At 46.9% G+C, this 15520-nt stretch overlaps 1 protein-coding gene across 3 annotated transcripts in view; it reads left to right on the top strand.

Annotated features, from left to right (window-relative positions):
• The window catches only part of ASIC2 (acid sensing ion channel subunit 2), a 994452-nt gene that overhangs the window by 974421 nt on the left and 4511 nt on the right, over window positions 1-15520 (top strand). For all 3 annotated transcript variants that reach the window (XM_077852177.1, XM_077852176.1, XM_077852175.1), the window contains exons 4-8: window positions 5472-5622; window positions 7596-7652; window positions 9073-9226; window positions 11861-11952; window positions 15424-15503. In XM_077852177.1, coding sequence (XP_077708303.1) covers window positions 5472-5622; window positions 7596-7652; window positions 9073-9226; window positions 11861-11952; window positions 15424-15503 — 534 coding nt within the window. The remainder of the gene's footprint in view (window positions 1-5471; window positions 5623-7595; window positions 7653-9072; window positions 9227-11860; window positions 11953-15423; window positions 15504-15520) is intronic.

Below are 15520 nucleotides of genomic sequence, written 5' to 3'. Positions count from 1 at the left end.
TATGCACAGCCAAAATACATTTCAAAAATAAAAATTAACACATCTTACAGATAAATGAAAACATACTATGTGCCACAAATGAACCTATAATGCAATAAATAATAAAGTTTTTCTGCCTAAAGAGAATGGATAGCAAATGGAAATTCAGATCTACACAAAAGAACGATGAACAGCAGAGGTGCATGGGTGGTGCAATCTTGCATCTGACTCTTGGTTTTGGCTCTGCCTCTGATATCAGGGCTGTGAGATCGAGTCCCGTGTCAGTCTCCAGAATCAGTGTAGAGTTGGCTTGAGATTCTCCCTCTCTTTCCCTCTGCCCCTCCCACTCACCCTCTCTCTCTCAAATAAATAATTCTTAAAAAAAAATGATGATCAGTGAAAATGGTATATATATATAGTTAAATTTGAACCTAAATTTTCTCTCTTATTTTAACTTCTTTATTTTTTTTAAGATTTTATTTATTTATTCATGAGAGGCACACACAGAGAGAGGCAGAGACACAGGCAGAGAGAGAAGCAGGCTCCATGCAAGGAGCCCGACGTGGGACTCCCGGGTCTCCAGGATCAGGCCCTGGGCTGAAGGTGGCCTTAAACCGCTGAGCCACCCAGGCTGCCCCTTTTAACTTCTTTAAAAGTCAGCAGGCTACTTAAGGCAGAAATAATAACAGTGTACTATAGTGTTTATAACATATGTAACAGTAAAATATATGAAAGCAATAGCATAAAGGATAGGAAGGGATGTAAATAGAATTATATGTGGAGTGGTATTATATTAATTCAAAATAGAGTCTGATAAGTTAAGGATGCATGTTGTAAATCCTAGAGCAACAACTAAAAATAACAATAATACAAAGAGGTATAAATCAAAAGCCAATAGAGGAGATGAAATGATTTACTAAAATAATACTCAGTTACCCAAATGGAGTCAAGGAAAGTAGAACAAAGGAAGAGATAGCAGTGGAGACAAATAGGAAATGAAGAGCAAGATAGCAGACTTCAACTCAACCATATCAAGAATAATATTAAATGTAAATAGATTAAACCCTCCAATTAAAGCACAGAGATTGTCAGATAGGGTAAAATAGCAGCACTCAAATAGACTGCCTACAGGAGATGTACCTTAAATATAAAAATATCCTGATAGGTTAAAAGTAAAAAGGTGGGCCAAAAAATTAAAAGAATGGGAAAAGATAAAAGTAAGCATAAAAAAGCTGGTATGTCTATATTATGCAAAGTAAACCTCAAGACAAACTATTGCATGAGATAAAGAAGGTTATTTCACAATGATAACAGAATCAATTTCTCAAGAAGATATCACCACCTTAAATATGTATATGCCTAATGATAAGTTTCAAAAATACACAAAGCAAAAATCGACAGACCAAAGGGGAGAAACAGACAAATCTATATTCCTACTTAGAGATTTGAACACTTCTCTCTCAGCAATTGATGAATAACCAGACAAAAATTCAGTAAAGATATGGAAGATTTGAGCAACATTATCCAACAACTTGACCTAATTGCCTTTTATAAAACACGTATACATGGGATCCCTGGGTGGCGCAGCGGTTTGGCGCCTGCCTTTGGCCCAGGGCGCGATCCTGGAGACCCAGGATCAAATCCCACGTCGGGCTCCCGGTGCATGGAGCCTGCTTCTCCCTCTGCCTGTGTCGCTGCCTCATTCTCTCTCTCTCTCTCTGTGACTATCACAAATAAATAAAAATTAAAAATAAATAAATATTAAAAAAGAAAAAACAAAACACGTATACCAACAATTACAGAACACACATACTCTTCAAGTGTACATGGAACATTCACCAAGATACACCATATGCTACACTATGAATCAATCTCAGTAAATTTTAAAGGAATGAAACCATCGAGAGTATGCTTCCTGACCAAAGCATCATTAAATTAGAAATCAAAAACAATAAGGAAAAAAGGTAACACAAGTTACCAATACCAGGAATGAAAGAAAGGGCATTACTACCAATTTTATAGACATTTTAAAAATGATAAAAGAATACATGACAAGAGATAAAAGAGATAAAAGCATAAACTGTATGCTAATAAATTCAAAAATGTCAATGGAATGAACAAATCCCTTGGGAAACAACACAACAGAACCATCACAAGAAGAAATAGAAAGTCTCATTGTCTCTAAATCTACTAAAGGAATTGTATTCATAATTAAAAATCATCTCACACACACACATCATCATCACCAAGTCCAGATGGCTTCACATTTAGGAAAGGAATGATACCAAGTCTACACAAACTGAAACAGTAGAGAAAAAGGAAGAACTTTATAAATTTTTTTATGAAGTTAGCATAACCACAATACCAAAACCTGACCCAGACATTACAAGAAAAGTAAAATAAATACAGCATCACTCATGAGCATAGTCGCAAAAATCATCCACAAAGCATTAGTAAATCAAATACAGCAATATATAAAGAGGATAATAAATCATGACCAAGTGGGGCTTGCAAATGCAAGATGGGTTCAGCATCTACAGATCAATCAATATCATTCACCATATTGAAAAAATAAAGGAGAAAAATTATGTGATCATCTCAGCAGAAACAGGAAATACATTTGTCAACACTCAGTGCCCGTTGAAGATAAAAGCACTCCTCAACCCAGAACTAGGAGAAAACTTTCTCAATCTGACAAGAGCATCAAAGAAAAAAAGATATGTGCTTAACATATTTAATAGTGAAGTAATGGACCCTTTCCTCCTACAATCAGGAACAAGGTAAGAATAGCCTCTCTCTTCAGCTTTTTCCAATGTTATACAATATGTGGTTTCTGGCCAATGCACTGAAGCAAGAAAATAAATTAAAAAATAGAGACCAGAAAGGAAGAAGTAAAAATCAGCAATAAAATGGAATGAACTACTGAGACATGCAAGAGCATGAATGAATCTCAAAAACATTCCACTGAGAGAAAGAAGGCGGACACAAAAAAGTACATGCTGCATGCTTCTATTTATATAAAATCCTAGACCAGGCAAAACTAATTTATGACAGAAAGCAGATTGGTGATCGCCTGAGGGTTGGGAGGGAACTGCAAATAGAGGATTTTTCGGGGTTAATGGAGATGTTCTGCATCTCCATTAGGATGGTTGTTACCAGGATGTGCACACTTGTAAAAATTCATTAAGTTGTGCATTAAAATGTAGTTTTATTATATGTAAATAACATCTTAATGGGGGATTTTAAACATAGGGAAAATATACACCATTAAGAACATGAAAAAGTGGGCAGCATGGGTGGCTCAGTGGTTTAGGGCCTCCTTCAGCCCAGGGCCTGATCCTGGAGACCCGGGATTGAGTCCTGCATCGGGCTCCCTGTATGGAGCCTGCTTCTCCCTCTGCCTATGTCTCTGCCTCTCTCTCTCTCTCTCTCTCTGACTCTCTCTCTCTCTTTCTCTCTCTCTCTCATAAATAAATAAATAAATGCATACATACATACATACATACATAAAATCTAAAAAAAGAACATGAAAAAGTAAGCCACAAACTATAGGAGATATAGAGAAAATATTCTCAGTACATATATCTGACAAAGGACTTGTATCCAGAACATACGGAGACTCTTACAGCTTAATAATAAAAGTAAAAAGTAAGCAAGTTTCTTTAATGGGCAAAAGACTTGAAAAGACATGTCACAAAAGATAATATATGAATGGCCAATTAGCACATAAAATTGTGCTCAAGATCATCAATCATCAGAGAACTACAAATAGAAACAACAATGAGATGTAACTATACCCTACAAGAATGTCTAAAATTAAAAAGATGAACAAAATCAAGATTTGGCAAGAATGCAGAGTAACTAGAACTCTCATTCGCTCCTGGTGGGAATGAAAGATAGTTCAACCACTGTGGATAACAGTTTCACAGTTTCTATAAAGTTATCCCTAGACCTATCTTACGAATCAGTTATTATATTCCTAGCCATTTAGCTAAGAGAAATTAAAATGTGTCCAAAAACTGACTTGACTTGTATATAAATATTAATAGGGACTTTTTCATAATTACCAAAAACTGGAAACAATCCAAGTGCTCACCATCAGGTCAACAGATACAGATTGTGGTGTATTTGTACCTGGAAAACTATTTAACAATTTTAAAAAATGAACTAATGCACACAACCATGTGGATAAATCTCAAAAACATTATGTTGGGCGAAATAAACCAGGCACAAAAAAGTACTTAGTGTAAGATTTCATTTATATGAAGTTTGAGAACACACAAAGCCAATCTATGGTTGTAAAATCCATAACAGAGATTGGCTGGGTGCACAGGGGTTGATTAGAAAGGGACAGAAAGGAGCTCTCTGGGGTGATTAAAAATGTCTTAAGTCTTGGAGCACCTGGGTATCTCAGTCAGTTGAGCAGCCAACTCTTATATAGCCGACTTTTGAGCAGCTCAGGTCATGATCTCAGGGTCCTGGGATCAAGCCCTATGCCAGGCTCCACACTCAGTGGGAAGGCTGCTTGAGGATTCTCTCTCTCCCTCTTCCACTGCCCCTTCCCCCAAATAAATAAATAAGTAATTGTTTTATTTCTTAGGTCTTTATTTAAGTGGTAAGTACACAAGTATACACATTTTTCAGAATTTGTTGAACTGTGCTCTGAAAACACATGTATTTTATTGCTTTTTTATCTTCAATTTTTTAAGGTTTTATTTACGTATTCATGAGACACAGAGAGAGAGTGGCAGAGACATAGAGGGAAAAGCAGGCTCCATGCAGGGAGCCTGATGTGGAGCTCAATCCCCAAACGTAGGATCACACCCTGAGCCAAAGGCAGACGCTCAAACACTGAGCCACCCAAGCGTCCCTTCCATTTTTTTTTAAAGATGGGTATAAAGGACTTAGCTTGGAGCTTAACACATAGTAAGTGCTCACAGCCATTAGTTTCCCTCATCTGTCACCTTTCCCATCCCCAGCTGGTAGATACTGTAGGCATGACAGCGTTCTATGGCCATTGGACCTCTGAAAATAAGAATGACATTTTCCCCAAAAGAGTTGGTCCATAGCCTGACACTGGAGAGTTGCTCTAGTCTGGGCCACAGATGATAAATAACACTGATACTGCATTTTTTCCTGGACCCTCCTGCAGGTTTTGGCTCCCAGGTCTGGATCTAGAGTCCCAATGTTCCCAGTCAAGAGGGTAGAATTTAGTTGGGTCATTCCAAGAGAACTGAGATGACAAAGTATGGCACTAAAAAGACACATGGCATGTATACGAGACTTTGAGATCAGCATTTATGGGAAGGTCATAAGACAGGAAAACTAGTATTGGAGCCAGACTGAAAGCGCATGGAGTCAATGGAGTTAGATTGTCATGTATGTAGTAGATACTCGATAATTGTTGATTGAATACATGAATGAATGAGAGACTGAGGCTGATGATGCTGAACCTCCAGGGCTGACTGCTGCCCCCACCTCCTGTCTTGCAGCTCACATACCTGCCCCCACCTTGGGGTGAGTGCCGATCCTCAGAGATGGGACTCGACTTCTTTCCTGTTTACAGTATCACCGCCTGTCGAATTGACTGTGAGACGCGCTACATCGTGGAGAACTGCAACTGCCGCATGGTCCACATGCCAGGTCAGTGCCAGGGGACTCTGGGACCTTCTCTGCACTTCTCATCCTATGGGAAACACTATACCCACTCCACAAGGATCCACAGAGATGCTGTTCTAGGAAGGCTAGTATTTGGTACCAAGCATTTAGGAGGCAGATAGAAATATCTAGTCTAGCAACCAAGGCGGCATCCTGGTATCTAGAAGTGTCCAGATGTTTGAAAACTGTTCCTCCCAGTGCGCAATAAGTTGGCTGCTCTTACCTCCTAGAGTTCAGTGTCCAGGTAGCTGAGTGCTTACTATTCTAAAACCTGGTGTGGTACCTGTTCAAACATCCAGGTGTCTGTTGCTTTCATGCAGATGGTTCCCTTCTTGCATCCAAATGTCTAGCATTCTTTCAGATGAGGCAAAAGTCCATCAGCCAGCAAATAAATGTGCATGTGCAGACACACATTTCTGTGTTGACAGACTAACAAGGCATGTAGCCATCTCATTGATGATCTCATTAGAGATAGTCAGCTAATCAGAGGCAGAAGGGCAGGAGGTGGGGGGGACATGGAAGGGCTGATTCAAGCATGAAGAGTTTGGTATTGCAGCACAGAAGGAAGAACGACAGGCTGAAGGCAGAGACATCTGCCTGGAGTTCAGATTCCTCCATTCACCTGCTGTGTGACCCGGCACAAGTTACTAAACCTCTCTGTTCTTACCTTCATTATTCTTAAAATACAATCATTAGTTCTTATGAGGACAAAATTAGGCTAAAATATAAAAATGCAAAAGTCAATGGTCACTGTATTAGCACATAGCGAGAGGAAACCAAAAGTACTATTGCCTGATGACCTACTATATGTTGGGAACTTTGCTATTATATTTCATGGCTACTATTTCATAGTCGTATCATACTTTAAATTTATTTAACTAAATTCTTATGTCAGACATTTAGTTCATGATCGATTGTTTTCTGTGCAATCATTGCTGAAATGAACCTGCTTCTAGCTAAATTCTGAATAATTCCATCAGTAACCAACAATTTTCCTAGTAATGTAAGTGTATAATTGTTGATCTTTAAAATTGCCTCTCTTGATCTTTTAAAAACTCCCAGAAGACAGAGCAAAAAGGGAAACATGTCAGTTAAATTGTTCTTGTTGGAAAGGAGGAAGCCTACAAGCTCAGCTCTTGAAAAAGATGTCTAGGGAAATAGTATGGAAAGGACATTGTATGGCAGGTTTAACTTTAGCACTTGGCAAAAGGAAAAAAGGAGGGGTTCTGGATATATTACTGAGAGACCAGAAAGGAGAATAAAGCACTGATGAATGTTACCTGCCTGATACTCAGACCGGGTCAGCAGCCAGTGCGGTTCTCCCATGGAATCTGAGCCAAAAGCAAGCAGCAGATTTTTGTCATTCCACTCGTGACATTGTTAATGGCATCTCAGTTACTAGCGTGGAATTAAGGGCAGAGCAAGAGGAGATTTACAAAGCAGCCCTTTCTCACAGCAGAGGGGTGTTCGGGAAAGAGCCCTGGCCTTGGGGTCAGAGCCCACTTCCATCACTGCCAGCTCTGGTGTCCTGGGAAGGCCGGATACTTAAGCCTCAAGTTTCATATGGGTAAAACAGACACAGTATTTCCTATTTGAGCAGGTATCCATGTGAGTTAAAGGCGGTGATGCGTGCCAGAGGTAGCAGGTGCTTTCCGCCACCTCCCTGCTTTCAGCCACCCAGGCCTTCTCACCTATCACCCATCTGAGCTGGTTGGAGCAGCACAGGAATCTGGGAGAAGTTAGCTAGGTGGACCCTATTATCAACTGCTCAAGCTCACAGAGCAGAGCAGACCCAACCCCCTGGCTCTGGGTACACTACAGCCCAATTGCCCACAGGCAGCTCTGATGGGTGGTTCCCTTCTGACTGCCCCTCCTGGTGGCAGGATGCATTCCCTTCCACCAACCCAGGAGGGAGGTGTTGCTGCCTGAGTACCTCTCCCTGTGTCTCTTCTTTGCAGGGGATGCCCCTTTCTGTACTCCTGAGCAGCACAAGGAGTGTGCAGAGCCTGCCCTAGGTCAGTACTGGGGGACAAATGGAGTGGAGGGCTGAGACCTCAGAGGCCTTCTGGGTGTGGGAGAAATGGGGCAGAAGGGGGAAGGAAAAGAGCAGGAGGAGAGGCTGACAGGGAGTGGGGGCTGCACTGCAGAGACAGAAGAGGAGGAAGGAGATAAGGGTGGGGAGGGAAGGATGCAGGGATGCAGGCAGGTAGATGAGGGCTGACCAAGCACTGGGGGAAAGAAAGAAAGTAGAAAGGTGCAAGTAGAGATAGAGTGGGTTTCCTGGAAATGGAGAGCACCAAGGGAATGCAGAAGAGGGGACAGAGATGGAGAGAGGATGCACAGTGGGCATCTGGGTGGGCACCAAAGGAGGTAGGGGAGAGGAGGGGCAGCCGGTGTGCATTTCTTTGCCGTCATCCTCCTCCTCCTCCTCCTCCACTTCCTTCTCCTCCTCCTTTCCTCCTCTTGCTGGGTGCTTGCAGGTTGGAATAACTGCTGGATTCCTCCACTGGTAGGAACACTTCCAGTGGGGGAGATCCCACAAAGAAGCTACAACCCCAGAGCTTGACCCACTCCACATGCCTGCCTCTCTCGGGACCTGGGAAGTGATCTATAATGAAGACAAACAGAGAGGGTGTTTAAATCATATGGGCTCAGTTTCATTCAGCAGCTGCACTTGCTGGAGCTAAAGGGGGACGGCTCTGGACTCGTGCATGCGCCCAGATGCTTCCAGAAGGACTGGTGGGGGAGGCGGGGCTTAGATGAGAGGGAGAGACTTCTGACGTGGACCAAGGCGTCTCTCTTTGGAGTACAGAATCTACAAAGCCTGTGTGTAACACTGCGATGAGCAGACAGACGGAGGGAGGGAAGTGATGTCTTCAGCCACCCCATCCTAGGGGAAGAGGGGAGCAGAGGGAAGGAAGCGTTCCAGAGCAGGGAGGTTGCTTCTAGGGACAGGAATTAGGGATCTTTGCTTGTGCCCTAACCCAGCAGGCAGGAGAGGCAGGCTCTGGCAAAGAAGGAGCCGCAGAGGGAACGCCACGGAGACCTGGGCTTCAGATAAAATGGTCTCCCACGTTTGCCCTTGACGGGAGGCCCACTTTGTGGATGGGAACACTGAGGCTAGGAGCAGAGAAGGCGGCTCCGGGAAGCTGAAGGGGCCAGGACTCCCCGGGAGCGCGTTCTCCGAAAGTGATGCCTTTTCAACAATTTTTAAAGAGCAACATAACAATAAAGGAAGTCAGAGGAGAAGAGGATCCAGAGAAACATGGGAAGAGTGAAGGCCTTTTCAATGAGAGCTCACAGCCTCCCCAGCCTAGAGCCAAAGCCCAGCTCCGCCTCCTCAGGCCCCGCCCCTCACTGCCCCGGGAGGGCACCTCCTCCCAGCCTGGGCCCGCCTCCCGCACCGGACTAAGCCCCGCCCCCTCTCCCCTCCAGGTCTGCTGGCGGAGAAGGACAGTAATTACTGTCTCTGCAGGACACCCTGCAACCTGACCCGCTACAACAAAGAGCTCTCCATGGTGAAGATCCCCAGCAAGACATCAGCCAAGTACCTCGAGAAGAAATTTAACAAATCAGAAAAATATATCTCGTAAGCTAAGTGGGCCTGGCAGGCATAGGGCAAAGGGGTGGAAGCCGGAGGAACTGGGGGTCATTGAGGAAGACGCCAAAGGGAGGCAGTTGGCTCCATTTGGCAGATACTAACCGAACTCAGCTGTGTGCCAAACTCTGTGTTGAGGACTCAGAAAGCAAAGACAAAGATAGTTAGGATGCAGCCCCTGGACCTTCAGGAGCGTGAAGGAGTATTCCAGGCAGGCCTTGCACATTCTCTTCCCTCTGCCAGGAATGTTTTCCTCTCACACTTTACCTAACTCGTTCCTCATGTGCCAGTCTCCATTTATTTTATTTTATTTTTTTTTTAGATTTTATTTATTTATTCATGAGGCACACACACACAGGGAGAGGGAGAGAGAGGCAGAGACATAGACAGAGGGAGAAGCAGGCCCCATGCAGGGAACCCGCTGTGGGACTCCATTCAGGGACTCCAGGATCACACCCTGGGCTGAAGGCAGATGCTTAACCACTGAGCCACCCAGGCGTCCCTGCAAGTCTCCATTTAAAGGTCATCCCCTCAGAGGCGCCTGGGTGGCTCAGTCGGTTGGGTGTCTGTCTTCAGCTCAGGTCATGATCCCAGGAGTCCTGGGATCAAGTCCAGGTCAGGGTCCCTGCTTAATAGGGAGTCTGTTTCTCCCTCCCCCTCTGCAGCTCTCCCTGCTTGTGCACGCTCTCTCTCCGTATGTGTTAAAGAAATAAAATCTTGGGCAGCCCGGGTGGCTCAGCAGTTTAGTGCCGCCTTCAGCCCAGGGCCTGATCCTGGAGACCAGGGATTGAGTCCCACGTCGGGCTCCCTGCATGGAGCCTGCTTCTCCCTCTGCCTGTGTCTCTGCCCCTCTCTCTCTGTGTCTCTATGAATAAATACAATCTTTAAAAAAAAATCTTTTCTATAAATAAATAAAAGTCATCTTCTCAAACAGCTAACTTGGTGCCCCTCCCTTTATTTTCCTCTGAAAGCACTCTGGTATTTTCCTTTATAACACTCACCAAAGTGTGTAAGTCTGTATTCCTGTGTGTGTTCCCTACTAAACTGCAAACTCCCTGAAGGCAGGAGCCTTTCCTTTTGTTCTCTGCTGTAGAGTGTCTGGCACAGAGTTGTCACTCAAAGAATATCTTCTAACAGATGAAATGAAGGAAAGCCAGGGGAGAAGAGGTGTCACAAGCAGAGGCTGAGCAGAGAGGATGAGCATGGGGCAGAGCTGCAGCAGGTGGATGCGTCAGAGCCAGAGGGACTTGCGGGCTGAGCTGGCCGTGGGGTGGGGCACTGGGAGGGGACTTGCCCCAAGAGAATAGGGAGCCTCTGAAGAGCTCTGAGTGGGTGTGTATTTTAGACCACTGCCCTGCAACAGAACTTTCTACAAAGATGGAAATGTTCTGTATCTATGATGTCCAATGTAGGGGCCACTAACCATCTGTGGCTGTTGCGCATTTTAAACGTACCTGTGTGACTGAGGGACTGAACTGTAATTGTAATGTGACTCAGTTGAGCAGTTTTAGAAAGATCCTTCAGGGGGCAGTGCAGAGGACAGAAGGGAAGCCAGGCAGGGAGGGAGGGAGCCTGGCAAGAGGCAGTGGCCATCACTCAGACAAGCCATGGTGACACTTACATGGGGAGGAGGATTTGCCTTTCTCTCCCCAGCCAACCCCACCCACCCACCCACTCCCGCCAAGGCCAACACCAAACCCATCCTGGGGCAGCTTTGGCTCAGCGGATTGAGAACAGAGGGTACTGAAGCCATTGTGACCAGTGTGGAAGGAGATGGGGAGTAGGAGGTGCCAGGCCACACTGCCGAGCAGACATTCTACCAGCAGCAATGACTTTTCCTGCCAAAATGTGTCTTATTAACACACCTTCCTAAAGGAGCAAAAGGGAACCGGGAACCCCCCTCCCCAGCCAGGTACAGATCTACTCCCTAAAAGCCCTCCCTGACCCTGGCAGCTGCCTTGGCAGTGCTAGACTCAGGGCTTCCCACTAGGAGAAGCTTGTTATAAATCCAAGTTGGAACATGGGGGCTCTCACGAGTGGGTAGGGGGTACCCAGCAGGTCAGCTGGCACAAGCAGGGCCAGAGAGTGAAGAGCTTGTCAAGAGAGTACTGAGCAGAGGTGCCTGGGTGGGTCATGGGCTCAGGGAGTGATCCCACAGTCCCAGGATCCAGTCCTACATCGTGCTCCCTGCAGGGAGCCTGCTTCTCCCTCTGCCTGTGTCTCTGCCTCTCTGTGTCTCTCATGAATGAATAAATAAAATAAAATCTAAAAAAAAAAAAAGAAAAGAAAGTACTGAGCTCACCTGCAGGTGACGAGCCAGGCAGATCTTTTAGAGGCTCAGAGACCTGGAAACCAGGCAGGACTCAGAAAGGAAACAAGGAGGGGACAGCCGAGGGGCAGAGGGTCTATAAAGAGCACAGGGCTGGGGGGGCGGTCAGAACTCTGGGTTCCGAGGCCAGCTCTGCCACTAACCAGATCTAACTTCGGGGCTGGCTGTTGCACTTTCCGGGGCTCAGCCTCTCCTGGGCTCAGCCTCTCCTGCCGTCAGTGGGAAAGCTGTCAGATAATCCGTGCATAGCCCCCAATGGTTTTCACCCCATATGATACTGAATATTCCCTCTGCAGAGAGAACATCCTTGTTCTGGATATATTCTTTGAAGCTCTCAATTATGAGACAATTGAACAGAAGAAGGCATATGAAGTCGCTGCCTTACTTGGTAAGTCGGTGTCTGCTGCACTAATTTCCACATGTCGTGGTGGGGAGCGAGGGGAGCGAGGGGGAGCAGGCAGGGGGTGGGCAGGCAGGCAGATAGGTATATGCACCTTCTGAGGAGTCTGGGAGTAATTAACGCGCTAATTACTCCCTCTGTCCCAGAATGGGAAGGACTCCAACGTGACAGGTTTGAGGCCCAGTTCATGCCCCAGTTCAGGCTTGAGTTTCCCCATCACCATAGGCAAGTAAACTAGAAGGCCTCTCAAGGCCTTTCCAGCACTGCCCTGTCAGATTCCTGGGTCTTCTGCCCCCAGGTTGGAGTGAGCCCCAGGGCCACAGTGGGAAGAAAGAGCTGTCGGATGGAGGGAAGGCTGAGCTGTGGGTGGTCCCCAGGCAATAAGGGTCCCCCCCAGGTGGAGCCCAACCTGGAAAGCAACATTGCAGCATTGAGGCCAGATGTTCCCTGTAGACTGAGAGTCCTTTGTCAAACACAGAAGAAGGGCCACATGTCCCCAGATGTCTACAAACCTGACTGCCACCCCCACACAAGTTCACGTCAGCAACCCTGGCCGCATAGGCACATAATGGATGCAGGGAGTTTATTTCAACCCTTCCCCGCCCAATGCAAAACCCACAAGACCTCCAAGGGTGGACAGTTAAAAGACCTGCCCCTGGGGCCCTTCTCCCAACTCCTACTCACTCCCAAGAAAGGACATTTTGCTGTCCCTACAAGGAAAATCAGCTGCTATTGTCTCTGGAAGCTGGGTAGATTGAGAGGGGTATCCCTGGGGGCAGTGGGCAGGTGGAAGGGGAAGTAGAGATGTACAGTGTCACACTGCTGCATACCAGCTACGAGAATATATGTCAGGTCCCTCATCTGTAAAATGGGTCTAACAAAACCACCTGATGAGTTTATTGTGATGGCTACCTGGGATAAAGCACACACACACACCCCCCAAAGAAGGTCCATACAGAGTAGTTTCTGGTACCTGGACAGTCACCATGCCAGGTACCCAAGGCCCAGCTGGTGCTTCCAGATGCCATCTGAGCATCTCTGCACCTCTCCTAAGAGACTGGGGACTGGGCCACAGCTGGCACTGGCTGGGATAAGGTGGTTGTCACTTGGGTCTCAGAGACTGTTGTGGCCAAAAAGGAATGAGCCAAGAGGTAGAGTCATGCTCCGGAGATGTAGATCCCCTCGCTCTGCCTCTGTCACCTTGTCCATTTCCTAAAGAGAACTAAAGACAGGGCTCTTCCTACCCTCCCCAACATAGGCTCACTGTTCTCTCTCACTCGTGCTTTCTCTCTCTCTCTCTCTCTCTCTCTCTCTCTCTCTCTCTCTTTCTCTCACACACACACACACACACACACACACATACACACACACAGGCACGCACTGAGGAGGGCCTGACTTCTGAATCTGTCAGAAAGGATAGCTCATCTCTGCATCAGATATGAGGATGAGCATGTTCCCAGCATCTTGTTCCCACCCAGAATAGCCTGCTGAGAAAATCACTCTGCCATCTGTACCTCCCGTGATGAGCGTGTGCCACTCGCAAACCCTCAGCCATCAGGCCCATCGGGCCCTTCCCTCACCACCATGCTGCCCACCCTCACCCCAGTGCACACCGCACATGCCCTCATGCCACGCACAGCACACCTCATCCCAAAGTGTGGCACATGCATGCCCACGGTGGTGAGCTACACATGCCAGTGCAGAGAAGCACAGACCTGCATGCAGGCCACGCGGCAGCAGAGACATGTATGTACATACACACTACGTGTCTACGGATGCATCACGTACACCTGCCTGTACACAAACGTGCTCACACAGGTTCTACACACTCAGACACACTATGTCCACCTCCATGAAGCCACACTCACACACACTTAGACACACTCAGTGTCCCTTCCCTAGCCATAAGTAGCCACCTGCATAAACCCATTGACAGCCAGCTGTCTCTTGCTTCTACACAAACATGCATACACAGAGCACCCTGGCACATACCCATACTCGATCACACTGTATGCTCGTGCAAACACACACCTCAAACCTGACCTGTACATCAGTAAGTACATACTTCCCAGTAACGCCCCCACTAAGGGCAGGAGAGGGAGCAGGGTGGGAGGGGAGTAAGGGGAACCATTTGGAGCCCCCTCCCCACCCTCTATGCCTGCTTCCCTGGGACTGGTTGCCAGACTCCCCTCAGCCGTGATCAGGGATGGAGAGGGCAGGTGTAGCCAACAGATAGTCCTCAAATCTGCGGTCTCCAGGAAGACTGTGCACCCACGCTGGCAGCACCCTCTTTCCCAGCGCTCTCCCTGCCCAGCCCAGCAGCTAACAGTCAGAGGGGTTCCAGCTGGCAAGCACCTCAAGCAATCTCCTCAGCTCCCCTCTCCACCAAATGCCTTCTGAAGGCAAAGCTACCGAGAAGGTCAGGGTTTATCAAAGCCATGCAGCAAGTCAGTAGCCACTCTCCCAACTCAGCCTCTGAGCCCTGAGCCCTCAGCCTCTGAGCCCTCTGCTCCACCACACTGGCTCCGGAGCACAGCATTGGGCTTTTGCAGGCACAAGAACCCCTTGCAGAATCTGACGATAGCTTCTCCAATAGGGACTCTTCCACTACAAATGCCCAGGTACATACATGTAACATTTTGCATTCAGTTTCAAAGGGTCTCAAAAAAAAAGGGGGGGGGTCTCCAACCATCTGCAACTCCCACAAAAGAGTTGTTCTTGAGCCCTGGTGGGCAAGAGACACCTGGGAACTTAAAAATCCTGACTTCCAGACCCCAACCCCAGAGATCCTGATTGAAAAGACCTGGGGTAGGTCCAGGCATCTACACCCCAGGCAGGTCTCCTAGGAGGGGACCTGAAGACCAGTCAAGAAGGACTTTGGTCAGTGGGGCCTATACACCCCAAGGCAAGAACCTCTACTCTAGACAAAGACCAAATTGAACAGTTACCTTCAGGTAGGGGAGTTAGGGAATGCTTCCTACAACCTCATCCTGAGGGTGAAACGTACCCTATGTACGGGCCTCGTCATGGTGGCGGGAGCAGGGGAGAGAGTCTCTTCTCCTGTGCCATTGACCCTGAGATCCTTACCCAGGGCACCTGACATCTGACTCTTGGGCTAGACTGTCCTCGCCCCAGACGAGGTTCTTGTCTCACCTTGTGTCTAATCCCAGCCCAGAGCCAGAGCAGGGCCCACTCAGTGTGGTTCTGAAGGTAACTGAATGAGCCCATTGGCCTGTGAGGTCTACTCTAGGTCCTCCAGTAAGCATCTGCGTTAGTTCCCATCTCCACTGGGTGCTTTGCAGCATGAGAGGGAGTTGTCCAAGGCCTGACCTGTTCCAGGCCCAGGCTCCCTATGGATGGGGAGCCATTCCAAAGGTCTGGTTTCTGGGTACATCCGTTCGCCCCTTCCAAGAAGTGCCATGAGTAAAGCCAAATCTTTGATCTTTTCTCTCTCTCCAGGTGATATTGGTGGTCAGATGGGATTGTTTATTGGTGCTAGTATCCTTACAATACTAGAGCTCTTTGATTATATTTATGAGGTAAGATTGGGGCTGTT

This window comes from Canis aureus, chromosome 16 (genome assembly GCF_053574225.1).
Source record: "Canis aureus isolate CA01 chromosome 16, VMU_Caureus_v.1.0, whole genome shotgun sequence".
In the NCBI taxonomy this organism is placed as follows: domain Eukaryota; kingdom Metazoa; phylum Chordata; class Mammalia; order Carnivora; family Canidae; genus Canis; species Canis aureus.
This window is presented reverse-complemented; position numbering and strand designations above follow the sequence as displayed.